General features: G+C 36.7%; 1 protein-coding gene across 2 annotated transcripts in view; it reads left to right on the top strand.

The window, feature by feature from the left end:
• Window positions 1-26,587, top strand: part of LOC125688799 (prolyl endopeptidase) — a 94,059-nt gene that overhangs the window by 8,415 nt on the left and 59,057 nt on the right. For both annotated transcript variants that reach the window (XM_048935282.1, XM_048935283.1), the window contains exons 3-7: window positions 319-452; window positions 2,030-2,160; window positions 4,807-5,016; window positions 6,203-6,324; window positions 17,853-17,958. In XM_048935282.1, the coding sequence (XP_048791239.1) occupies window positions 319-452; window positions 2,030-2,160; window positions 4,807-5,016; window positions 6,203-6,324; window positions 17,853-17,958 (703 nt within the window). The remainder of the gene's footprint in view (window positions 1-318; window positions 453-2,029; window positions 2,161-4,806; window positions 5,017-6,202; window positions 6,325-17,852; window positions 17,959-26,587) is intronic.

Genomic DNA, 26,587 nt, shown 5'->3' with positions numbered 1-26,587 from the left:
TGGTGTGTTGTTTTGTTGTGCTTTGTTTTTGAAAGGGAGTGGCAGGAATCTGGCTTGTCTTCGGCCTGACTGCTGACTACCTTAATGTGTGTCCTGGAGAAAGATAATTTGAGGTATAGAATCAGTCTTATTAAGTGCTGCAACAACGTAATAATGCAGGTAAATATGTGAGATTGTTCAGGTGTAACTCCATACACCCTACATGGGGAGAAAGAATGTCTGTGATTAATTGCATCAGAAAATAGTATTTCCTGTAGGAAGTGCACATTTCTACTTGAACTAATATACTTTTCTGGGGGGGGTATTATTTTCTTTCAGGCATTTGTGGAGGCTCAGAACAAGCTTACGGTACCCTTTCTTGAGCAGTGCCCTGTCAGAGGACTGTTTAAAGAACGAATGACTGAACTCTATGATTATCCTAAATACAGTTGCCACTTCAAGAAAGGAAAAAGGTACGTGAGGAATGTCTTCATAGGTGACACAGATTAATGTGGAGCAGGTCAAAAGCAAGTACAAGTTAGGTAAATTATAAGCTATGCTTGCATTTATTTTTTTATTGTTGGGAACTAGGAAAGGCATGTGTTCAGGCTGATATTTAAGATGTGGTTGCATGATGCAGAGCACAAGATGCTAGAATGTAGGATAGTTGCTGTAAAAATAAAACTTTGAGGAGTTTCTTTGAAGGTTTATCATTGCCAGTTAAAGACACTTCCTCCAAAAAAAAAAAACAACCAAAACCCCACATATTTGTCAGGTATGTGTTCTAAATGTTTAATAAAACAAAATTAGTCTGTTCAGTAATCTCAATTAATTTGATCTTTGTTAAGTGAGCGCCTACTTATAGCAGGCCTGTTTTCACTGTTATACACAGGGAAGAGCAGAAGATACCTCAATTACCTTAAGACTTTTGCATTGGTATTGAGTTACCTCTTTAGTTACCTGTCCTATGTTGCGTGGGTGTTTTGGTTTGGGAGAGAGGGGAGGCATTGTTTGCTTTCTGTTTGTTTTTGCCATGCTGTGCGGAGCTGGTGTTGATTTGGCACTTACATGATGCAGCATGCCATCTCTTAAAGATGTTAAACTTAAGCTCAGAAGCAGTGAAGCTGCTGTGTAGGACAGTGCTGTACCCAGGGAATTAAGCCCTGTTGAGCAAGTCAGGAAAAGCTTATAGTTAAACGTGATGCTACTGCACATGTGTGCCAAATCTGATTCTGGAGCAGGCTTGGTCAGCGATTGCTCTGGATTCCCTAAGCCGTTCTTCCTGTGCAAAGCAAACATGTCCAGCTGTGGTTATTAATGCTCATAATATTTCATGTTGCGGAAGTGTTCATGGCATTGTTGAATGCAGTCTCCTCTAGAGATTAAAAAAAAAATATCTTAATTTGTTGTAACTGATTGTCCTCCAAAAAGAGAAATTATGCCAGCAACTTAGTGTGCTTCAACTTATGACACTTTACTTTGATTTTAATAGGTGTCTTTTTAGTTTGTGTTACTCTATGGATTGGCTTGTGCTGAGCTTAAATCATAGTGGTTTAAAAATTGTGCACCTAAATTTCATATTCTGTTTTAAGAGATTATGGGGTTCTACCAAGGGAGATGGGAGCCTATTCCATTGGATGAGATATATAAGCTTTATATAAGCTATATAAACTTTAATGTAGACAGTTATGTGGAGCTCAGAACACTTTGCTTTGTTTGAAATGCACTGGGGTAAATGCAACTTTTATTATTAAAAGATGTTTTAGATACACTCTGTAGTCTCCCTTATGTAATCTATATGTCTTATTGGGCTGGAATTCCTTTTGTTTTCAGAGGCCTGGAAATGAGTGTCTGGGCCTTCTCTGTGTCAGAATGGATCATCAACTCTCTGGTCACAGGGGAAGCATGGTTCCTTTCTACTGTGATGTTGTATTTCCCTATTTACCTGTCTTTAATTCACTTCATGACAATCTAATGCAAGTTTTTCTTGCTAGTCTAATTGAAAAATCTGAGTTCTTCATAGTCATTTTGCCATCTTTTCTTCTTTTAGGTATTTTCACTTTTACAATACAGGACTACAGAACCAGAGGGTTTTATATGTACAAGACTCCTTGGATGCTGATGCCAAAGTTTTTCTTGATCCAAATAAGCTTTCTGATGATGGCACTGTGGCTTTACGAGGTTGGTGACACAACAGTTACCTCCTGAATAAGTCTGGGTCTTCAGTAGTTAGGAATAGTTTGCGACTCTTATCGTGTTTAGAAAACAACAAACTAGTAGACTAGACTGGCTTGTTAGCATCAAAGTAATCACAGTAGCCATATGTATTTTGTAAAGCCTTTCAGAAGAGCACTTCTAAGCCTGTTATTTTCATAATTAACTGGGTTTATTTTTTGCTGTATCTTTTTCATAAATCTGGAATGTATTCAACTGAAATATGTATGGATCTTGAGGCTTTCTGTAGCTAGAAAGAATTTTTTATGAACTTCTATCAACAGATTATCTTAAAATTTTAGTTTGCGTTCTTAATACGAGCCTGCAAGTTAAGGTAAGACAGAATGAAGTAGCATAACTTCTGTGAGAATCACAAGATGGTTTGTGTTCACTTCAATGTTAACTCATGTTAGCTGTCCATTTTCCCCTCTCCTTGTTGGCTTATTGCAGAAGCAAGGCTCTTAAATCTAGAAGCTTTTGAAGTCTTTGCAAGACCAATTGATGAAGACTACAGAAAGGACAGAATTAGGAGACTTTGAGTATAATCTAGTAAAAAAAAAAATAAAAATCAATATGGCTTTTTCAGAGAGAAGTCCAGCCTTTAAAGTGTGGATATCAAATCAGGTTCATGCTGCATTTCTGAAAGGCTTATAACAAAGTCTCTTTCTAAATGCAAGTAGAGAGCAGACAGCCATGGAAAATAAGGTGAAAATCCTGGCATTGATTTTAAAATAAATAATGTAAAGACAATGACAGGAATAACTGTCTAGCTCTCAAAGTAGAAATCACCTGTGTGGCTCTCTCAGGAACTGTGAAAGGACTTGGGCTGTTCTATATATTCTCATATATCTAGAAAAAGGAATGAGCAGAGAGATGGCAGAGTAGGTTGATAATATGGAGTTATCCCATGTAAAGACTGAAGAATAACTGTGAAAAGATGCAGGAAGTAGATAAATTTATGATGCACAAAAAACAAAGAACCTTGACCTTATTTGGAGAGAAATGGATGGGATTCTGAGCTGACCATGACTACTTCAGAAGAATTCTTGGTTTCTAAAAGATAATTCCATGATACTGTCACCCTGGTTCCTTGTACCAACCAAAATAAAGACATTGAATGTCAGAAATAGTTAAGAAAGAAGTGGAGATGAGAACAGAAAACATCGTTATATTTGCAACTCAGGGGTTTATGTGGTACCGTTTCAAAATTAAATATAGTGCCAGCCTGGTCAGCTCCCAAAAGGGGCTCTAAATTATAATTCAGAGAAGGGCAACTGCAAAAAGATTAGAAACAATTGAATGTGTCCAGATCAGTCGATCTGGAAAAGAGAGAACTTAACAGGGATGTGGTAGCAGTCTACAAAATCCTGCATGGCAGTAAGTATGATGGAGAGAGTGCAGAAAGCTTTTTTTCTATTCTGAAAATGTGAGGATATCAAATGAGGGCAGTGGGAGCTGAGTCCAAAGCAAAGAAGATGTTTGTTTATCTTGGAAGTAGTAGATTTATTCATCAATGACAGTTGATACAGGGAGCTTGCTGTGGGTTTGAAGGGAAGGTAGAGAAGATCAAGGGAAGGCGTGCACTGATGATGGTTAACAAACCACTTCGTGGAAAAGAAGTTTCTTAAAAATGGTCAGAAGCTGGAAGAATACTTGCAGGAAATAGATGTGCTGTTGTTGCTCTTGCTCTTGTAGGCATCTTCTTGTTACTTCTGTAGAAACCTATATGGATTCTGTTCTGAATCAGAATGACCACCCTTGTTCACCTTATTGGGGTGCATGAGTGGTGTGTCTTAAACCTGAAATACCTATTAAGTACTTTTTTTTTCTTTTTTTTTTTTTTTTAGTAATTACTTTCAGGTCTTGATAGGCTTCTGATAATTCAGTCTCTTCAGCTGAGTTGATTTCCAGAAGTGAATTTGATCCTTGTTGGCTGTAATGGAAGATCTTCTGAATTTTTTTCAGAATCATATTTTCCTCAAAATTTGGATAGAACTGCATGTATCTCAGAAGTCGTAGCTGACAGTAATGAATCCATTTGTTTTGTAGTGAGAATTCAGTTTTGATGGTTTTACAGGGTCCAGTTTTCACTGATTGCAATATTGAAGCAGTAATTTCTTTATTTCAGACTTTCGTTTTTGCATTTAAATTCATGTTAATTTCTGTTGTGCTTTTACTGTCTTAGAACTTCAGTTTGTGGTGTCTGCCTATGTGCATTTGCAGTCTCTATCCTTACCACCAACTTCAGGGAAGAAGAATAACTATTGCTCAAATTGTATATCACATGCTGAGTACTAGTGATGCTACTGAACATACTTCCTGAGTACACATGGCTAAACATGAATCTATTTGAGAGGCCCAAGATAAGAAAACTACTGCAAATCCCAAATTATAGTTGGTGTAGTTGCTTGCATTATCTTTAGAAAATAAATCATCTTGGTGTTTGGTGAGCACAGTCCTTTTAACTGCTTTCAGTTATACCTCTCTTTTGTTGAGATTTGACTAGTGTGTAGTAAATAGTAAAAAGCCATGTGGGAAGAAAACAAACACTTTATTGAAAACTGATTCCTTGTTCTGGTTTTTACTGCATCTTGTTTGTCTCTGATTTTCTAGGTTATGCATTTAGTGAAGATGGTGAATACTTTGCATATGGCCTGAGCTCTAGTGGTTCTGATTGGGTTACTATCAAGTTTATGAAAGTGGAAGGTCCTGAGGAACTTCCAGATACACTGGAAAGAGTTAAATTCAGTTGCATGGCATGGACCCATGATGGAAAAGGCATGTTCTATAACTGCTATCCAAAACAAGATGGGAAAAGCGATGGTAAGTATGGGCTGTACCAGTTGTATGCTATTTGGAAACAAAGTAACTTTTTCTATTAATTTGTGCAACAAATAGTTAATACTAGTTTATATAGTTAGATATCAGATTGTCTTATATGGCCAAAACCTGTATTCAATTAGTGCCCCTTCATTTTTGTCTGCCTGACTCTATCCTTTTCTTAAAAGTTTACTGGCCCTTTTATTTTTTTTCTAATACAGGCTGTGGTTACCTGGAATTTGATATCTGGAGACAGTTTACTCTAGGTCTCTGCTTTGTTATGCTTTTTTTTTTTCTGGGCGTAGGTGCACCGACTTAGGAGTTGACCTGATGAAGAGTAATCTAAGTTATGAGGTTTTTGATACTCAACCAGACCCGTGGTTCACTGCACAGCAAACCTGAACATTTATGCTAGCAAAACTTAAAGTAGTAGAGAAGGTGGAGTAACTTGCTGGAGAATGTCAATACAGAAGGAATTCAGGAGCTTTCTCTTATTGTAAGGGAATGCTACTAATATGTTTCTTCTGAACTTGTGCCCTTTGTGAAACCTTGAAGAGAGTTGAAATTCTATGTCTGTATTTAAATTTGTTGCATGTAGTTTTGCCAAACTTGTAATTTAGACACCCACCATGTGTTGTGTTTATTTTTAAACATATTTGTAGTTCAGAATCTGAAGTATTGCACTGGAAGATGTTGCAAGAAAAAAAAAGGAAAAATCAAGTAGCACACTGTGCTGCATCTTACAATCCTTAATTTTACTTTCAGCAGATGAAAATAAAACGGTCCCTAAAAACAGTAAATAGCAATAGATCTCCCCTTAATTCCCTAATGTAAGACAGAAGCAGAAACATCATTAAAGGGTGGCAGAGATCGTTGCTTTTCTTTGATTGTTTGGTATTTCTAGAAAGTGTAGTTTGAAGTGATAAACTTTCACATTTGAAGAAAGTATTGCCTGCAGTAAAAGTCTAACTGTTTGAACAAGGCTGCCACATGATTTGAAGATGCATCTTATAGTAGAGAATGTTGATTGTTTGGAGGGGAATTGTTGTAGCTTCAGTTATTCCTAGTTCTCTCTGCTGAATGGCTCTCTTTTATATGCAAAAAGATATAGAGGTTTCTGAGGCTTTTATGTGGGTGTTGTTGGATTTCTTTGAGAACTAATTGTTTGTAATTATCTGCATTTCACTAGGTACTGAGACCTCCACTAATCTGCACCAAAAGCTGTATTATCATGTATTAGGAACTAACCAGTCAGAAGATATCCTGTGTGCTGAATTTCCCCATGAACCAAAATGGATGGGTGGAGCTGAGGTATGGTGATTGTGCTGAAGCTTAACATCATCTTTAAAAAAAAAAAGGGTTTTTTGCTTTTTTTTGTTTTGTTTTGTTAGGTTAGATATTAGGAGGAGATTCTTTACTCAGAGGGTGGGTGAGGGACTAGAACAGGTTGCTCAGAGAAGCTATGGATGCCCCATCCCTGGAGGCATTCAAGGCCTGGTTGGATGAGGCCCTAGGCAGCCTGATTTAGTGGCTGACAACCCTGCCCACAGCAGGGAATTGGAACTGAATGGGTTCTAAGATCTTCTCAACCCAAGCTGTTCTGTGAATCTGTTAGAGTTGCAGAGCTTAGCACTGAACTAAAATTTACTGACTAAATCATTGACTAAGAATTGCTGAAAGTGAGGCTGGTCTGCTTTAAATCAGTCCCAAGTCTGTAATGAGACAGTCACGCAACATTTTTCCTTTTTCAAGGACATTGTCTCATGTAAATTTTGGGATAAAAGAGGATCGCTTGGTGGAAAATTTATCATTGTTCTGTTTGCTTCTTGTCAGTGAACATCAGCCTTCATTTCTTACAAAAAATCTATTTCAAGAAACATGTTGTCTGAGTATTCCCCACCACATTTATTTTCTTTCTATTTGCTTTCATTGCCTCTTTCCTAAAAAGGAAATATCTCTTCTACTTGAAGAATGATGACAAACAGGAATTCTGTTAATAATGTATGCACAATTTATAGTTCATATCTTTCCTCTTTGATGGACTTCCACAACACAAACATGGTGTGGACAGTGTTACCAGAAAGTAATTGCTGGAATCAATTTCTTAAGTTTACTTTGTCAAACTACAACTATATTGTTCAAAGTCATAGTTAACCATAATTGTATGTAACCATGCTTTGATTTTCTTTACTTGAATGATTCAAAGTGCCCTAACTCTTGTAATTAGCACTACATTAGAACTATAGGATAGGGTCTGGAGCACGGATCTTATGGGGAGCAGCTGAGGGAGCTAAGACTGTTTAAACTGGGAAAGAGGAGGCTTGAGGGAGACTTACTGCTATCTACAAATCCCTGAAGAGAAATTGTAGCAAGGTAGGGGTTGGCATCTTTTCTGAGGTAACAGTGATAAAACAAGAGGAAATGGCCTGCAGTTGCACTGAGGATGTTCAGGTTGGATATTAGGAAACATTTATTCTCAGAGTGGCGAGGCATTGGAAAAGGAGGTGGTGGAGAGTCACTGTCTCTGGAGGTGTTTATATGTGCCACTGAGGGACGTGGTTTAGTGGGCATGATGGTGACAGGTTAGTGGTTGGTGATCTTAGAGGCCTTTCCAATCTCAGTGAATCTGTGATTCTAGATTAGAATGGCACATTCTCTTAAGCACCATTGAATCTGGTTGCATTTATAATGTTGAGATCATCCAATTGATCAGGGAATTGGGAAAATCGTTTTCCAGTGGATAATATCCTGAAATTATTCATACTTTTCTGGCTGCCATGCTTAAACATTATGTTTTGCTTTTATGGAAGGTCTTGTCAAGGCTCACACTTTTCATAAATATGAAAGACTTTCATTTGGATTAACGTAGTTGGTTCCCAGTACAACTTCTTCCTAGAAGCACCTCTTTTCAAAGATTTGATCATCGCTCTATCCTCACCATTCAGCATATCAACCCATGATATCAACTCCAACCATGTGGGGTTCTTTACTTTGTGCTGCCAGGATACAAAAATTCTCTCAAAGAATTTGAGCACTTGGATTCGAAATGGAACAGCAAATAAGCATGTAACAGGCACCTCATCAAAGTGACCACACTACTCCTTGTCTATACAAATAGGATTTATCTATGAAATGTAGAGATAAACAACTCTTTTACATAATCTCATCTGTTATTGAAGCATACCTTTACTGTCTGACCTGAATATTGGTGTGAACTTGCAAATATGACTTTCAAGCGTTTTTTGAACAGCAGTAGCAAGCTGTGTTGAGTTCCAAATTCCATCCTATTGCTAGATTAATTCATTATTCTTATTTTTCCCCAGATCTGTAAATAAAAGGTCTTCTTTCAGTTGGTGGCAGATGTCTTACAGTGATGTATCCATTGATTCATACCAGTGTTGCATACATATTATTATTATTATTATTATTATTATTATTATTATTATTATTATTATTATTATTGCTTTGTGGTGCCATTAAGGCAAATTAATTTTCCTTGGTGGTGAAATATTACAATGCTGATTTATCATGACCTTGATTTATTAGCATATACTGTTTTTTAGGGTAGTAAAAGTTTGCTGTCTTAGATCACATTAAATGATACAGAAATTATATATTCTATGTTAGATATAGAGGTATTCTTGTGTTCCAGGTAAGTTCTTGCTTAGTAAAACCTTATTTGAGGTAAAAGGTAACAAACGGCTTTGTTAGTGTACTGAGTTGAAGAAGCAGGGCTGGAGCATTTCAAGATCAGAAATACGGAACTGAATATGAGGAGGATGATGGCAAAGAACTAGTAGGATGGAGCCTGTAGTGATTAGCAAAGAGTTTACCAGGCCAGAGTGCAGAGGAGCAGCCATCCTGCATCTCCTTCCTCTTCTGTCATGAAAGAAAACCTTGAGGCAACCTTAAACAAAGTGCCTTTTTCTCTGACAGCAAATGTCTCGGGTAGTTTTTCGCATTGGTGAGAATATATTGCCCTTGTAATAAGTGATCAAAAAGTCTGAGATGGGAAGAGTGCATTGGTAGTAATAACTCTTACTGTACTGTAGGAGAGTAGTAGATGGTAGTTCAGCTACTGATTCTAAGTCTCTGGAATGGAAACATCCCCATGAGTACTGGGAAGAGGGGATAGGGTGTTGAATAGAGAAGCACCTCACTACTGTTAGCTCTTTTTATGTATGTAGTATGTGTGTAGTTGCCAGTGACTATTCCTAATCTCTAGGAGGCTGGTATGTAAGATGAAATACTATTTTGAGGCAGCAAGGTAAAACAGAGATCCACTCTGGTAAACAATCATGAGCTTGTTGGAGTGATAATAGTCAGTGGAGCTGACTTTCTAGGACTGTGCTGTGAGCTGCAGCTGTAAAATGTGTCTTGGCACCCTGATATTAATGGAAGATGGTTTTTAATGGTCAGGAAAAGACAAATATTCTGCAATTGAAGTGTACCATTGTGATTGTAAAATGTGGTTTTATCTTTGTGAAATAGGTCAAAAATCTCCTTTTTTGAACCATTCAAGCAAGTGTTCTGGTCAATTTTATTTTTTAAGTGTGCATCTGAGAAAGCAAAAGACCACAAAATAATTGGGAAGAATTAAAATAGCTTTAGTAAAAATCAAGTTATGTGACTTACAGATGCCACCCTAAATATTCTTACTGATACTATCACTCTGCCAGAGATTTTAAAATCTAGCACAACTCAGTATTTTTATGAAAGTCTGCTTACTTGCGTTCTTGTAAGATAAATGAAGAAGCGTTTTTATTTGATAGTGCCTCATTGGCCCAAACAGATAGAAACAGATTCTCTTCTGTTTTACTCAAGCTCCAGTGGAGTCAGTCAGATTATGCTATCAAGGGTCTACATTCAAATATCAAACCTTGCATTATAACAGGATCAGATCTTGAAGCTCGAAATCAGATTTAGAGGAGAAACCGCAGGTTTTTGCAACCATTGGGTAGAGGGAGGAAAATACCTGACTTATCCATGTCAGGCATTTCACTTAAATCTTTCTCAGTTAGAGGAAAATAATAATAATGCCATTATACTTTAAAAAACAAGTAGAGTGTTGCTGTGATGTCTATTCAAATGGAAAAATGAAATTGGGTCTCCAATTAGGACAGAAGAGGGTTGAGTAAAATTTTGTAAGCTTGTTGCATCTATGAAACAACAAGTAAGAAAATAGCTTCAATTTAAGTAGTTGACACCACTTATTCACACCAGCACTAATTACGCTTGATTTAAACAAACTGTGTAACGCGTTGGCATAAAAATGTAGATTTCCAGCTTCTCACTGGAATGGATTGCCTGCGAGAGGGGAAAAAAATATGTTTATTGCTAGTCATACTTCAAATTTATAGCCAGATCAGTTTTGAAGAGGATGGTATCTAATCTCTTTGTTAGTGTAGAAAATGCGTATGTTTTTCTGATGCAGATTCTAGGATGGTAAGGGATTTGGGAAGAAGCAGGAATGGGGATCGAGTGAATTTCCAGTAGGTGGCAGTATAGGATGAAGATTATTGTTTTTTGGGTTTTTTTTTTCCGAACCTTTGCACTGTTACAGATAATCTTTGAAACAGGAGCTTCCCAGGATTCTACCTCTCTGTTAGTGGTATGTTCTTGCTTCCTCTCCAGACTCATACAGTATAACTGTCTTTCACAGACAGTTATTTGCAGAGTTAGTCAGTAAATTATGTAAGAGTCTTTCACAGTTGTTAGTGTTCAAAGTCCCTACTACACAGACAGGAACAAAAGGAGGGCAATGGGGGAACCTTCCTGTCCCAATTCTGCCAACAATGAAGCAACAATTTTTGTGTTGTTTTTTTGACATGCCATGTGCAGTCCATAACCTGACAAGAAAAATATTTTTTAAGTGTTTAGAACTGTCAGTTTACATCAGTGGTTCCCAGTAAGGAAGGTGAATTTGGAGATGAAATTTGGAGTGCAGAGGAATAAGCTTTGCCAGATATGTTCTGGCTGTGATGTGTTTTCACTACAAGATCATGAAAGTGCAGCATCCACAGGGGAAGAGTGAACAGTAAGTGCTCAGAGCATCCAGTTTGCTTAAGTAAAACAGCCAGATTATCTTTCTGGCTGCATGTGGGTCTGTGGTAGATGTAATGTCTTACAGACATTGTATCATAGAGTCATTAAGGTTGGAGTTGATCTCTAAGATCACCTAGTCCATCCTTCCCCAATGCCCTCTGAACCATGTCCCTCAGTGCTAAATCTCCATGGTTCTTGAATACTTCCAGGGAGGGTGTCTGCTACCTGCCTAGGCAGTCTGTGCCAATGCTTGACTGCTTTTTCTGAGAAGAAATTCTTCCTAATGTCCAAGTGACTTTGAAGGGAATTGGATATAACCTAGACTTTGGATGCTCCTGAATTTATTCTGGTGTCATATGGAAGTCAAACAGATGCAAACATTGCATTCGAAAACTAGCTGAAGACCACAGGAAAAAATAGTAATATGTTAGTTTGTCACCTCAGAGTAAAATTTGTAGCCTTCTGTATTAGAATTAAAGAGGATGCATGTAAAAACCCATGTTGCATATTGTTGAGTTCCACTTGGGAACAAGGCTGTCTCATGTAGGAAATTGAGGGAATAGTGAAACTGAGTTAATGCCCAAAGCAATTTTTCTAGGCTGAAAAATGGAAAGGGAGAACATAGTAGCTTGTTGTTTACATACAATAAGACCATGTCCTTAGAGTATATCAAGCCTGCTTGTCAGTATAGAAAGGTTTCTGATGGACCTGATCCAGAAATCCCACATTCCTGTAGTCACCCACTGTTAGGTCTTCTAATTTAAAAAATCTAATTTATTAAAGCAGCATGATACAAATAGGTAACAAAACAAGTATTTGTAGCATTCTTCAGGGGATTCTTTTCTTCTCAAGAATATAAAATACTATGGGAGCTATCATAGACTCATAGAATGGCTTTGGTTGGAAGGGACCTCAAAGATCATCAAGCTCCAACCCTCCTGCCACATGCAGGACCACCAACCTCCACATTTAATACTAGACCAGGCTGCCCAGGGCCCCATCCAATCTGGCCTTGAGCACCTCTAGGGCAGGGCATCCACAGCCTCTCTGGGCAGCCTGTTCCAGCACCTCACCACTCTTTCTGTAAAGAATTTCCCCCCGACATCCAACCCAAATCTTCCCTCCTTCAACTTAAAACCACTTCCCCTTGTCCTGCCGTTATCTACCCTTGTAAAGCGTTGACTCCCCTCCTGTTTGTAGGCTCCCTTTAGATTCTGGAAGACTGTAATGAAGTCACCCCATAGCCTTCTTTTCTCCAGGGTGAACAAGCCCAACTCCCTCAGCCTGTCGTCATAGGAGGGGTCATCCAGCCCTCTGATCATCTTTGTGGCCTTCCTCTGGACCTTTTCTAATAGTTCCCTGTCATTCTTGTATTGGAGGCCCCAGATCTGGGACACAGTACTCCAGATGAGGCCTCACGAGGGCGTGGTAGAGAGGGACAATCGCCTCCCTGTCCCTGCTGGCCACCTCTTCTGATGGAGCCCAGGATACCATTTGCTTTCTGAGCTGCAAGAGCACACTGCTGGCTCATGTTAAGTTTTTCATCCACCAGAACCTCCTGGTTCTTCTCTGCAGGGCTGTTCTCAAGGACTGCTCCTTCCAGTCTGTATATATGCCTTGGATTCCTCCAGCCCTAATGCAAAACCTTGCACTTTGCTGGAACTATATGCTAGTTTGAGTGACTTTAAAACATACAAGCAAAAACTTTAAGAATGCTTTACTTAATTTCTTCTTGTAGGAAAGGAAAGAGGTTTGCTTTTTCAAGCAATAAGTTAATAAAAGCAGAATTTGAATGGCTGGAAGATTACGGTGGGGATTCTTGACTGTCATCATGCAGACAGAACTTTGTGGCACATCTTTGACACTGGAACACTTGAGGCTGTTTAGACAAAATTGCTCTTATTTCTTATTGACCAGGTGTTTTGACAGATTTCACTGGATGTTTTTACGTCTCCTTCTGCAGAAGGCTTGTGGTTTTTTGTTGTTGTTTGGTTTTTTTGTGCTTAGGATTTTAATTTACTTTAGGAAGATTTGAAATATTTGTAAGTGATGAAAAGCAGGTAATTCCTATATCAGTCTGAAGTGTCTTTTGCATGAAGATTCTTCAGGTTCAAGCTTGGTGAAATCATGCCCAACATTTTTGCAGCATGTATGTAAAGATTTGGAAATAACAACTGTCATCTGTCTGCTTTATACTGATGGCTTCCTACATTCATAAATGAATACTTAAGGGAGGAAAAAAAGTTTTTACTCAATCACTCCTCGTGATTTTAAACTGTTGCATGTAGAGCATGTAATGAAAACTGTAGTATTAAAATGTAGCTTACCAATGCTGTGAGTTTTTAATTTTTAGCTATTGTCACAGACAGCATTGTTTTATCTGTATTGCCACCCACCTTGCTTTCCCTGAAAGGTCTGTTGTCCCAAACAACAATGTCTGAGTGCATAGAATGCAGTTCTTACTTTGACAATTTGGGTCTATTGTTTACTTTGTTTTATTAGAAATGTGTAAGTAATGGCAGTTAACCTTGTTCCCAGAGGACACTGGTTTTTGAAGAAAAGCAGTAGTTCACAAAAGTACCATGGATGCAGGTCAGGATGCGGGCTATAGTGGTGTTAATATCTGCAGTTAAAGAAGAGAAGTCAGTTTATCTTATTCTGGATGCAGGCATATTACTGTATGATTTTTTACCTCATTTTTTTTAATGGCTTATTATGCAGAAGCAAGTTATGCAGTGATTAGGAGTTTTTGTACCTTGGTGATAAAAGAGGAAAAAGTGGTAAAACTTGTAATTGTTTAGTTTAAAATGACACAGAACGTATAGTTGCCATAATAATAGGCATTCAAAGGACCTGTGTTTGTGAAGTGAAAGTAGAGAGCTCTTCCCTGTTCCAAATCTTTCAGTAGTAACTACCCAGGTAGTACTCAAAGAACTAGAATTAATTTTCAGAGGAGTTGTTGTCAAGCCACTTTACTTGGAAGGAAAGCATTTTAATGTCTTTCTTATCGACTTTTTAGTTGAGGGGTAATATGTAAAGCCAGGAAGTCAGAAAACCCTACAGCCTTTTCCTGTTTGTTCTTTTTTGTTTGCTTGTTTAATTATGTATGAATTTTAGATCTGGAGTGAGTTTCTATGAGACAAAATATTTAGCTTCACTTTTGCTGTGGATCCTCATAGATTGTTACTGCTATTGTAAATAGCAGAAGATAGGACTACTCAAGGTTCCTTAAATGACTTGCAGAATGAATTACATTTTTCTTTCTTTTACAAAATATGGTTATATAGTTGGAAAGCTCTTTTTATGTGCATGCACTTCTTGGGCTTTAAATAAATGTTTATATCCATTAACTTGCCTAAGCCAAAAGAAAACTGCTTTCTCCCTGAGTATTTTTCTAAGGAGTGGTTACCTTTCCTGGAAACTGACAGAACAGGTAATAGGAAACAAAACTGCTATTAAAAACAGAAAGTGCCCCCCTATAAAGTCTTTGTAGAAGCAGTTTGGTTTGTAAGGTGTAATCCATGAAACAAACAAAGCACCGCTGGTGAGTAAAGCTATTGCAGTGACGTTTCTTTGTATACTGTAGTCACTGAAAATAGTGCTGAAATAACGAATCTAATCCATTCAAAATTGCCACATGACTGAACAGTATCTGCTAAACTACAAACTATGTACCTACACTGTGTCTTTGAAGTAATCCTTCCTTTACCAGTGCTGTGTTAGGGATTATTGCTGCGTTATTCCAGTAAAACTGTTCATTGTTAACCTGAAGTTTTGAAAAGTAATGAATGGATTTAAGTGTCAACTCTAGTTGAAAGGCTACAGGACTACTTCTGTCTTATTTTAATAGGAACTAAGTGTCAGATTAAGATATTTAATTGCTTTATAACTTCCTTTCCTTTTATCAGTGCATCTTGTCTGAAATAATAGAAGTCATATGAATGAGAGAAAATACAAACTGACTAGTGTTCCAAATCTCTCTCAGAAATTCTCAGTGTGTTTCTTTCCATCTAGTATAAAGGGAAACACAAATTTACTTCTGAGCCAGGCTGTCAGCTCTGACATTACAGCTGTCTTTTTTTTATATTGGACTATGAATGCATTCTGAGATTTGAGTGAAGTGCTGGTATGACTTTTCAATTCGTAAGTTTGTGGGCCAAGAGCAAGGGTGCAGTTTACCTTATTAAGATGTATCTATTTAAGGATAACCCAAATGTTCTTGGGAAATCCTATTTCCTTTTGCCATTTGGATAACTAGTCTGTTTACAGTATAGAAAAGTTGGGGCATAGCAGCTGAGCTGCCTTCAAAGCAATCTCTGCCCCTATTACTCATGTTTCCAGTTGCTCAGCACAGTATTTTAACTCAGCCATTTGTGCAGCTGCCCAGTGAACTGAGATACTGGTCTGGCAAAGGAGGCTTTCTCTATATATTTCTTTCTCTTTCTCTTTCTCTCTCTCTCTCTCTCTCTCTCTTTTTCTTCTCATCCAAGTTTTTCTTTTTCTGCATGGAGCAGCGGGGGCTCATTTTTGAGCATGTTATTTTTTCATCTGGATCAGTTCTTCAGTGTGATTTGCCACACAGATAATAAATGCTTGCCCTAACGTGTATGGTTAGGGGAAAGAACTTGCATGTATACAAGTAACCCTAGCAGAAAGAAGAGGAAAGAGGAGGAGACGACATGCACTGGTGCTGCTGCCAAAACTTGTTCATCAGACTGTAACTTTGCAGTGTGGATTTCTAAATCTGCAATATAATACTAAACATTTTAGCATGCAGCAGTCAACAGTGTCTCGTCCTGTTTTTGTCACATTCCTTTGGGTTATAGGACTCATTGATGTAAAAACAGTTTCAATGATAAAGGCAGATATAATTGGCATCCCACCAGGAATGTGCTGTGGGAGTTCCTACTTCAAATTAAACATAAACTGCTATCAACTCTTCACTCATTCAGCTGGGAACAAGGAAGGAAAAACTGATTAGATGTGCTCAAATTTGCTGTCATGAGAGGTTCCGAATTGCCCTTGCTATGACAACACATGAGAAAACACCAAATAAGTTTTCTGTCTTGTGTGAAGTGAGCAGTTTTCAGTTAGCTCTTAATTCATAGCATCAAAGAACAAATCTGTGTGGGTTCTGGCTATGACTGAAAGACTTGTGTGTGTCTTAGTACTGACTTTTACTGCAATGTATATTTGTGTATTCCACTTGCCAGTAGCGTGTCTCTTGAGTTAGTAAGGAAGAGGAAGAAACCTTGAGCTCGTAAAGGTATGAGCAGTTATTTAACCAACATATTGCAGTGGTTTAGTTTAATTAAAACTGACACTTTCAGTGAATTTTTGTCTAAAAACACAGAAGATGCTTTTCTAAAAGAGATCACCTAGTCTTGATTTCCGGTCCTGAGCATAATCCACCTGGGAAGGAGGTGGCAAAATGTCTCAGTATTGCCTACTGTAGAAGTCTTGGGTGTTCTTTCCTGTTCAGCTAGTAAGCTTGCAGATGTATGGCTTTTCTTTAGTGGCATAATTCCTGCTTGGTAAAAATGCTTATCAAAAAGGTAACTTGGAAATGCTTGTTCGTTGGTTTTGGTTTTTTTAGTTAGTTTCCACATACTGAGATTAAGTGCTGTATTCTACAGTTTTCCTTTGTGCCTTCAAAACTATGGGTCTGCTTGAATCGTTGCATAGCTACAGGCTAATATTCCTGAAATTTATTTTGCTGACTAATTCTAAGAAAACCTTGCACAACTAATGTTATGAATATTAACTGAAATAAGCCTATGGAGTGATTGCAATTGATGAATAAGGACCTTTGGAAGATGTTTAGCGCCAAATGGAAAGTTTTCAGAGTTCAGTTTCATGTTTTGTAACTAAAGGTTTAAATTTCCATTAGGTATTTTTGTATAAGAATGTAGACAGTAAACAGTCTTCTACATCAGATGTTAATAAAACACGTAAATCTGGTAATTTTGGAATAAGCTCAGAACTTAGTAAAGAAAGAAAAACTTTAAATTGATGACTTCCTGTTATATTATGCCTTCCCTTCGTGGACTTGCACTTTCAAAAGCTTTGCAAGGAAGCAAGTTATGTTTGCAAAAATTGAGCAGAAGAAAAAGGCTTAAATGATAACTTTGTGTACCAACAGACACGACTTTGGAAATTTGTAGTAGGCGATGCAACAGAAATTCTATCTTGTTTCTGTAATGGCAGAACAAAAAGCTTCATCTGAAAATTTAGAATGTGTTTGTATGTTGTAATGTTCATTTAGCAGCAGCACCAGCACTAGATTTATGTGTAAATCCTATGAAAATGATGAAAACAATTTTTTCAGTGACTGGGAGGAGAGCAGCCAGTCTCTTTGCACCTTTGAGAGAGAGACTTTTAGCAGCTACCTTTGGAAGTTCATTGTAATTGGGCAAACCATGAATCCAAAGCTAACTTTTATCATCTTGTTAAATCCTTCTCTTGTGTGTGCTGCTGTAAATGACAGTAGGGCAGTGCTTGGCTTTTTCTATTAAAAAAAATTGATGTTGCATGTTTGCTTATGCACAGACTTGGATCAAATATGTTTAATTATAAACTTCTTTTTTTAGTCAAAGATGGGGATAAATAAATACAGCTGTTTTGTTTTAATCAAATTTTTATACTTCTGTTCTTTGCCAGTATAAGTGGTGAGTGAGGATTCTTGGTGATATACATCTGTTCATTCAATTAATTGTAGCACTGACTAATTTTTTTGCTAGAGTTTTAGGGACTGCCTTTTCAACTTGGATTTTTTTTTTTCTCTTAATTTATAGATATCTGATGATGGTCGATATGTCTTGCTGTCCATTCGAGAAGGATGTGATCCAGTGAACAGACTGTGGTACTGTGATCTCCAGGCAGAGTCTCAGGGTATATCAGGTATGTGTTTTCTTGCTTTGTAGATTTTTCTTCATCTTTCTTTCATTTCATTCTGAGAAAATACACACTTCTAGAACTTGGTTGTCTTTGTTATGTTTCATTAGAAAAAAACATTCTTAGTTTTGTAGTTTAAAAAGTCCCAAGGAAAAATTGGATAATACAGACACCCTTAGCAGTGTATGTTCCATTTTTTCCTACTCCACTAATATTTTCCAGTGCTTAATTTTTTCACATTTCACAAGTGCATGTCTCTCTTCAATCATTAATCTCCTTTAAAAAAAAAAAACAAACAGAACAACAAAGCAACCTGATTCTCCAGCTTCTATGTAACATTTTCACTGTATAGTGAAATGAAAATAAGCCCTTTAATGTATTAGTAATAAAACTTGGTTCTGTAATGTTGTTATTCTTAGTAGATACTTCTACTGTAAGATTTCAAATAAACATTTATAAACTGTTACCTGTTTGTCTTCTAGTTGGATTACCTTCTGTCTTTTGTGTATTTGCCATGCTAGCCTCGATACTATGGGCAAAACGCTTGGTACTTTGATTCACCATAATATGACCATTTTAATGATCAGTGGCTTTTGTGTTGCCAGAATACTGGCGTTGGTGAAATCTCTTCCTAAATATATGCTTTGCTCTATACACACAACTTAGTTCTTTGACTCTTTGTTGCTTCTATTTTCAAAAAACTTCAGTGATAATGAATACTGCAGCAGCTCCTCATTGAATATTGAATTTAAGCAACTTGTTCTCTTGCCGGTGAACAGAATATTCAAGGCTTATGAGAGTGATTAGAACTGGTAGCAGCTCTGCAGTGGTGAGGGAGAGGGGAATGTATTTTTATTTCTCTCTGTCAGTGCCTTTATTATACTTACTGGTTGCGTGGTCTTCCCTTAATTAGTTGAACAAGTCTTAGTACAGTAGATTGAATTTTGGTGAGTTAAGTGTTAAAGATGATAGTTCACACTTCAAAACTCCTTCCTATGGAGAATATTGATATTTGCTGTGTTCATGTTGTTCTGCACTTTTATAAATGGTATTTCTTAATTACTTTAAAACTTGTCTTAGACAAGTTGTATTAAACAAAACTGCTAAGTTACTTAATGCCCACTTGAATGTAGGAAATGGCAGGTCTAATGACAATCACAGATACTTACAGATACTTTCTGTGAAAATCTATTACAGACATTATACTGCATAGATAAACTGTTTAGTATAGTGATGCATTTTTGTAAATGATAAATTGGATTGTCATTCAAGATGACACTTTCCAGCTAGAGGCAGATTGAATTAAAAAGAGTTGCTCTCCTGCCATATTTACTCTCCCATTTATAGATACGTTGAACAACCTTGATAAGAAAACCAGCATGAAGCCTTGACAGACCATGGATGAGATAATGAAGCTTCTATTTTATACTGCCTGGTATTAGGTAAAAGTGTAGTTTAACCTTTTCCAGGCTTGGAAATGCTGCTTTACAAAAAATATTTCCTTCAGAGCAGTGTTTTGACTTGCCTTCTTGTTTGTTTGTGGGTGGAAATTCTTTTGCCTCTCTAAATTCTCTATTTCCCTTTATAAAAGGAAAGATGTAGGTATAACAGTTTGCTTGCACAAATTCTGTTTTATAACCTCATGTACCTTTGTTATCTAAGCTGCCAAATGCATTTTCAGTATGAAGACTTATCTTTACCCGTGTCTTTCTGCCTTCATGTTAGTAAGCACGGATTTAACAATAGACATGAGATGTTTCCTAGAGATGATTCTCCATTCACATGTAAGTACCCTGAATCACTGGTCCTCTAGTCTTTGGCCAGAAATGGTAAATTTGAGCAAGCATTAAATGTGTAAGCTTAGTTTTCTGACTAGCGACTTGGACCACAAGAAGTGTAATTTCAGCTCAGTTTGTGATTTTCTGGGTCAGCAAATGTAGAAGTAATTATTTCTGAAGTTCAGAGAAACTAATACCAGATTTCATTAAGGTGATTTAGATAATAAATGAGCAGGTCTAGAATGTGCCTGAAATTGAGCTTAATAACAATTCTGTTTCTTGATTTAAGACCTGCACTTAAGTACAAATTAGGAGAGACTGTTCAGTAATATTCCAAGGGATGTTCAGATGAGTGAAGATGGAGAGAATTATGTACAATGGAAGCACATTCTTACAAAACCAAAGGATATAAAAATACTGGCCTTCCTTATGTTATCTATATGTTATGAGTTTGTGTGTGTGTAAGTAGTGAATCATGCTACCAGTTATGAAGGCTCAAGGCAGTTAAGTCTGGAGTATCTGTGCTTTTTAAAGCATGTTATGTTATTCTACTGTCTTTTAGATTTTAGAACATGTTTTATTTATAATGGGAAGAATTCGTACTTTTGGTTAAGTCTTAGGGATTTCTTACCATTTTCTTTCCTCAGAATTATTGACTGTTTAGTCTGAGCCTTTATACTTGTTTACAATGACCTGTTTACTCAAAAAATCTGTGGTAGGACTCAGAGTATCATCTTTCTTTCAAAAAAATATTTATATATGTAAATAAATAGGAATAAAAGGGAAAAAAAGCAGGACAGTATTTTTCCAGTGTCCTGGATGGTACTTGAAATAAATAATTGGTTTTTCAGACTTTTGTTTTTCTTCCCTAATACAAGTTATCCAGTAATGTAGTCGTTCTTTAAAAGATTTTAAGTTTTTCAAGTTTTACAGTTCTTTAAACTTACTTGAAGAGCATTGAACAGAAAAAGCAGTGAATCTTTTTCAGAACATATGCCTTCCCTTGTTTGTTTGTTTGTTTTTCGTTTTGGAAGGAGTGGGAGAAGAAAAAGCAACTGCTAATCATGACACACTTCAAATGGTTGTTTTTTAAAGTTGCTCCATAGCATATCTTTGTAAATATCATTTCCTCTATATCATCATGAATTTGTTTTTTAAAATGCTCTTTCTCATAGTCAGAGTGCCACTGCAGTTGAAATGCCCACACATGAAGTCGTGAATTAATGTCACTTTAGACAGAATTGCACAAAAATGCAGAGAACTGATTCTGATCTGTGATTTATTACCCAAAAAGCCTATTTCAAAATGTCATGTTAACTAACTTAGTCTACCTTTCTTGATTTTTGATTGCTAGCAGCGCAATCTTTTCCTTTGACAGGAGGCAATCAAATTTCTTAGTTGTTTAAATAGTTTTCTTTAAAAAGGTGTTCTCCTAGTCAAGAAATATGACCACTGAAGATTGGATTTCTTTTCCCTATGATGTACTGAGGGCCTTGTGGAGCTGATTGTAATTCTTTCACTATTTCCTTGAGACAGTGATTGCAGTGATAAATGGACATTTGTTTGGCCTGCTTACTTACAAATGGTTGTGTACAAGTCACATAGTTCAGTGTTGTGACCTCAGTACTGAAAGCCAAAACTGCCAGGTTTGTAGGAAAACTGTGGGAATGTCTGTGAAATTAAATTACATTTATAGGCCATTACTTTACTCCAAAGACAGTGAAGCATATCTTCTGAGAGAGAGAGAGTTGCATCAAAACCTAGGTTTTGTGTGTCCTTATCTACTATATTAAAAAGAAAGCTTTTTTTTAGTAAATGTGTAAATAGATCTTTTAATTATTGACTTTCTTTTTGCATTGTTCAGAGTAATTTCTATGTTAATCTCCAGTGATTCTGCAGCCTCAGGATCTCTTGAATCCTTGAATGAGTCAGAAGGAGAAGAGTCAGTTTCTTGAAAACAGTGTAACCTTACTGAAAAATAAGAACCAATTTGTTCTATTCAGGGAAGATTGTACGAAGAAATTTCTCTTAGCAATTATGCATCTGTTGCCAACACTGTTCTCTCAATGAAATGAGAATTTTTTTCCTTCTCATAAACCTTAGAATTCTTTATTTTAGAATTCTTTATTTTATACCTTATGTGGTAGTCTCATGCACTGACACAGTGAACAAAGCAATAATTATAGTGTCTTCCAAAGGTGGACTCAAATTATCTGCTCTTCCAGAGTGTTTTGAACATTCATTATTGTAGCTTAACCTTGTCTAATTGCAGAGTGATTTCATTCTTGTTTTACATGAGGTGAAAATATAAGCTGAAAAACAGTGCAGTAGGATTCTCCTAATGAGAGGGAACAGAAGAAAATTTAAATGGCCTCTTCAAAAAATAGTGTGGCAAGTTTTCATAGTGTACCTCTTAATTAGCAGTGATCTCCAAAACAGACAGACAAAAGAATCCAGCTCCCAGGGCAGCTGCGCATTAATGATTCTAATAATGCTTCTAATGCAATTAACAGATTATCTAGATAATTATGCTAATAATTAAGATATCTCATCTTTTATCAAGGTGTTACTGTAACTTTTGCATTGTGTTTCCTGAAAAGTAGACAGGTCTCGGATATTATGGCACCCCTTTGCAATCATCTGAGTCAATATACCCTCTACTACTGTTTACTCTTGTTGAAACAGAGACTTAATGTGACTATGTGTTTTATTTGCTTTGTTCTCAGTACCACCCTTAAGTCTTGAACCCTTCACATCTTCTGAATGACAGAAGCATGTGTTCTGGCTTCCCACTGCTTCACCTTTAGTATGGGATAGGCTGCCTGGGTAACTCGGGCTATGTCTGTACACGAGCAGGTTGGACACGGCCTTTTAAGCCCTTACATTGAAGCCAAGAGGTACATGCCAACTCATCTCTGTATGCTAGAGGTCTCTTCACTCCCAGATGTAACTGTCCAAGTGGTCTCTTGACCACTTGAATGATTTTGGTTAACACCATCCCCCAAACTGTGGCCACAGGGTTCTCTCCCCTGTGGATTATTTGAGATACGAAAATCAATAAAAGTTTATCTGTCATTTGTGATGTGAATAACAGCTCTCTTCTCTGAATTCTTTGAATAATTTGATGGCATCCTGCTTATGCTGAGTCCTAGTACAGTTGAGTTAAAATGTCAGCAGATGACTTCATAGAAATACCTACATCAGGTTTCAGAATATCTGACTTAGATTAAACATTCTTTCATTAGCATAAAATAATGACAAATAATGAGAGGAAAGGAACTGAAAGAGTTTGGAAAGTTGGGATGACTCCTGTTCTTTTAAAGAGAATGATTGATCTCATGACTGAGTTACTGTATAAGCTTGAAGGACTTGCGGTATAGACTAATTTTGTATAGAATTTGTGTGCTTACTGGAGAGGGCTTGTTGGTTTGGCTTGTTGGTGTTTTTTTTTTTTTTTTTTTTTTAGCAAGGTTTTGTCATTACTGGTATTTACTGTGACACAAAATGGATCAGTTTTAAAACTGAACTATGGAATAAAAGGAGCAGTAACAAATGGATTGGTTTCTAGAGAGTTCCTTAAGGAACTTATTTTGTCTGTTCCTAGACATAACTAAGTCATAAATCAATTAATAGTGTGCTATGCAACTGCGATGTCTGTACTGAAATATCATTGTAAAAGAGGACTAGGTACTGTGTTGGTATATGGTTTAAAGGATGTACAGGGTGGACAAATGCAGGCTTGTAGTAGTTGCCTTCAAATTTGGAATTCCATTTTTCTTGGGCTGGATAACACATAGGTTGAATGTATAATAATAACAAAGTATAGTTGTTTTAAATCTCTTTAGAGATTTAAATGATTTTAATTCATTTTTCATAATTTTTTCATTAAGCTAATCCTACAGCTAGCTTCATTATTGAATTCCAGTGTGGCTGGAGTGGGTGACGAACTTTCTTACATTATGCTGTACTGCAGACATGAAGTCACAACTGAATTCTGTTAGAAGTAATGGGAGAGTTGTTTCCAGACCGTTCGTGTCTGAGAGGAGGTGATGGACAGAGCTGATATGTTTCAGATCATTAGCTGGATTTCTGTGCTCTCCCTGCAACTATTAAACAGCAAGTGTCTCCATGAATTGCAATTCTTCAGGATAATTACAGGCCTAGATCTCTGTGCTGCTTGCAAAGGTACCCGTGGCAGTGAAGCTGTTAGTTTTCATACTCCTTAAGATTAAATGCAAGGGAAGAAGCAGAAAAGACTACAAAACTAAGACCACTTTCAAAAAATTAATAGAAACATTCCTCCGTGGCATTTGAAATAAGTGCTAAGTGGAGGTGAGAGAGAAAATAAGCCAATTAAAATGCAGCTGTTCACAAAAAGATTTCATAGAGAACTAGTTGCAGAGCTCTTAAATGAGCATTCATTATTTCAGAAATTGTACTGATTGGCAAAGAGGGAATGAGGGATACTGAAAAAATGAAAGCAAATGTTAGGATAAGATGGGTATTAACTCTCTCCCAGCCAAAACTGGGACAGCCTAGGATCTAGCAGATAGCACATCTGACATAGGTGCCTTTTACTTGTTTTAAGCTTTAACAACTAAACTCCAATTTAGTCACATTTAAAAAGAGATGAAATAGCATTAAATTAAAAATAGGAGGTGCTTGGGTTGCTCCAATTAAAATTTCATTCCATTTTATAGTAGCTTGCTGTGGAAAGGCGCATACAAGTAGTCTGACTTCGCAACTGAAAACTGGGAGCTAGAAATGTACAATTTAGGGGGAAGAAAACAAAAAACATTTTTACTTATCTATTAAGAAAGATCAGAGTAAAGTGTTTTTTTATTTTCTTTAGTCTGAAAGATAAAAAATGAAAAATCATTGTCCTTCCAACAATTCAGTATTCAGTTCTTACATTGTTTGGCTTACATTCCCAGGAAAGTAGGGGTAGGAAAATCCATCTAAAAAAATCCATCTTGGGAAAAGAAATGAAGTAAGAAAGGAAAATGATGAAGCAGTGTATTTCATGTATAGAAATGAAAAACACTCATCAAATATTTGCCTGAGGGAACTCAGAAGATGACTGTGAATTCAGAAATGAGTCAGCTACTGTGGGAATTATGGTCCAACACAATATAGCCTGTAGCAGGCTTACAGAAGTTAAGATATTTCTTTCCTCAGCAGATGGAATCAATGTGTAGTCTTCCCTTTTTACTTTTATTTACATTTGAAGTGCTATCATAACAAGAAACATATTTCCTTTTTCATTTCAAATTGAATTCATTAGTTTCTGGCTGGTTTGAAAAGAAGAATACAACAGGATAAACACATCCAGTTGGGGAAAAAAAAAAAAAAAGAAGCAAAGCTGTAAAAGCCTTTTTACTTCCTTAAATTTTGAACTACTTTTCCTGTTTATGCTCAATTACATGCCCATCTTGTTTTTCATTGGATATTTAGACAATACAAATAAATTAAATTTGCAGCTTTTCTGTGTAAGAGGCTGAAATGAGCGAACCAGGCTGTCCCATGAGAATCAGCAAGAAATGGAACAATTAAATAAGTAAGCCTTTTTTGTTAACAATTCATAAGTAGTAGGAGCAATGCCTTACTTTCCGAAGTAGCAGGACAATATTCTAGCTTTCCCTTTGTGTCTCATTCCAGATAGCTGAAAAAACAATAAACAAATCACTCTTTTCAGCTTTTCTTTATCCCACTGGTCTCCTTGTCTGACTAAGAGAAGCTGACAGTCATCAGTGCTAATTTAAATTGTTCTGTTGCCTCGAGGTGCCTGACTTTGCTTCCTTACCTTTAGCTGCCTTTGTTGTTTAAAAAAAATTTCCATTTTTTCCCCCATATAATTTGATGTTTCCATTTGCAAGAGCGAGCATCATCTTCAGTGATGTTGCTAGTGAGGAAGAATTACAAATAAGGAACATAGTGTGTATTTTAATGTTTCATCCTGTACTGAATAGTTTTGTAACATGATATGGACATTAAAATATTGAAATGTTTAAGTATTTATCTTTCAGGTTCTTTACTACCCCATGGAACTCACAGTCCTGAGCTACATTTCTATTGTTAAATTCAAAGAGAGGCAGAAAAAGATGCATTATAAATCTACATACTAAGCTACTAGAATTAGAAAGTAGGCAGTGTTGAAGTGGGATGCACAAAGTTGAAAATACATAGGATGCAGACACTCCCTCTGCTTTCATGCTGCCTCTCTGAGGTATCACAAGACATGCAAGGAGGCAGTGTTTCTCTTGTTCCTTTTGCGCTTTTTCCAGTCAGCTCAAGATAAGAAGCATTCACCTACACAGTGAGAAGATCTGATTTCATCTCTCTTGCTGTGTTAAAAGATTTGATGCGCTCTCTCCCACCTATCAAATACTGTAAACATCAGGCTTTATTACTTAAGCCCTTACAGTGGGTTCTGTCTATGTAGTCTAGGTTTTGGAAAAACTGGAACAGGTACCTTAAGCAATCCAAAATAAAAGCTCACCTTCATTATGAAACAACTGTTTTATGATTTATGGAGTTTCAAAATGGATAGTATGATCATGTAGTGTAATAGCTTACATATCTCACTAGCTTCCATGCCAATTTTCATCCAGAGGTTAGAATATGGTGTTTTTGGTTGTTTTTTTTTTTTTTTTTTTTTTTTTAGAATATGCAATTAATTGTGCAGTCGTCCTTTTTTTTAGAAGTAATTCTGTACAGGTGTTCTAGTCAGACAGGTGTTTTGCTAGGAGTGGAGTTTCTCTTGCCTATCATTTGTAACTTTAAAGAGCAGAGTTTGTTAGCAGTATAATCCTGATAACTAGAATCAATCTGTTTTTCTTTTAATGAGTTTGGCAGGT

The sequence above is a fragment of the Lagopus muta genome, chromosome 2 (assembly GCF_023343835.1).
Source record: "Lagopus muta isolate bLagMut1 chromosome 2, bLagMut1 primary, whole genome shotgun sequence".
NCBI classification, from domain to species: Eukaryota; Metazoa; Chordata; class Aves; order Galliformes; family Phasianidae; genus Lagopus; species Lagopus muta.
The sequence above is the reverse complement of the archived record's forward strand: the minus strand, read 5'-3'. Positions and strand labels throughout refer to the sequence as shown.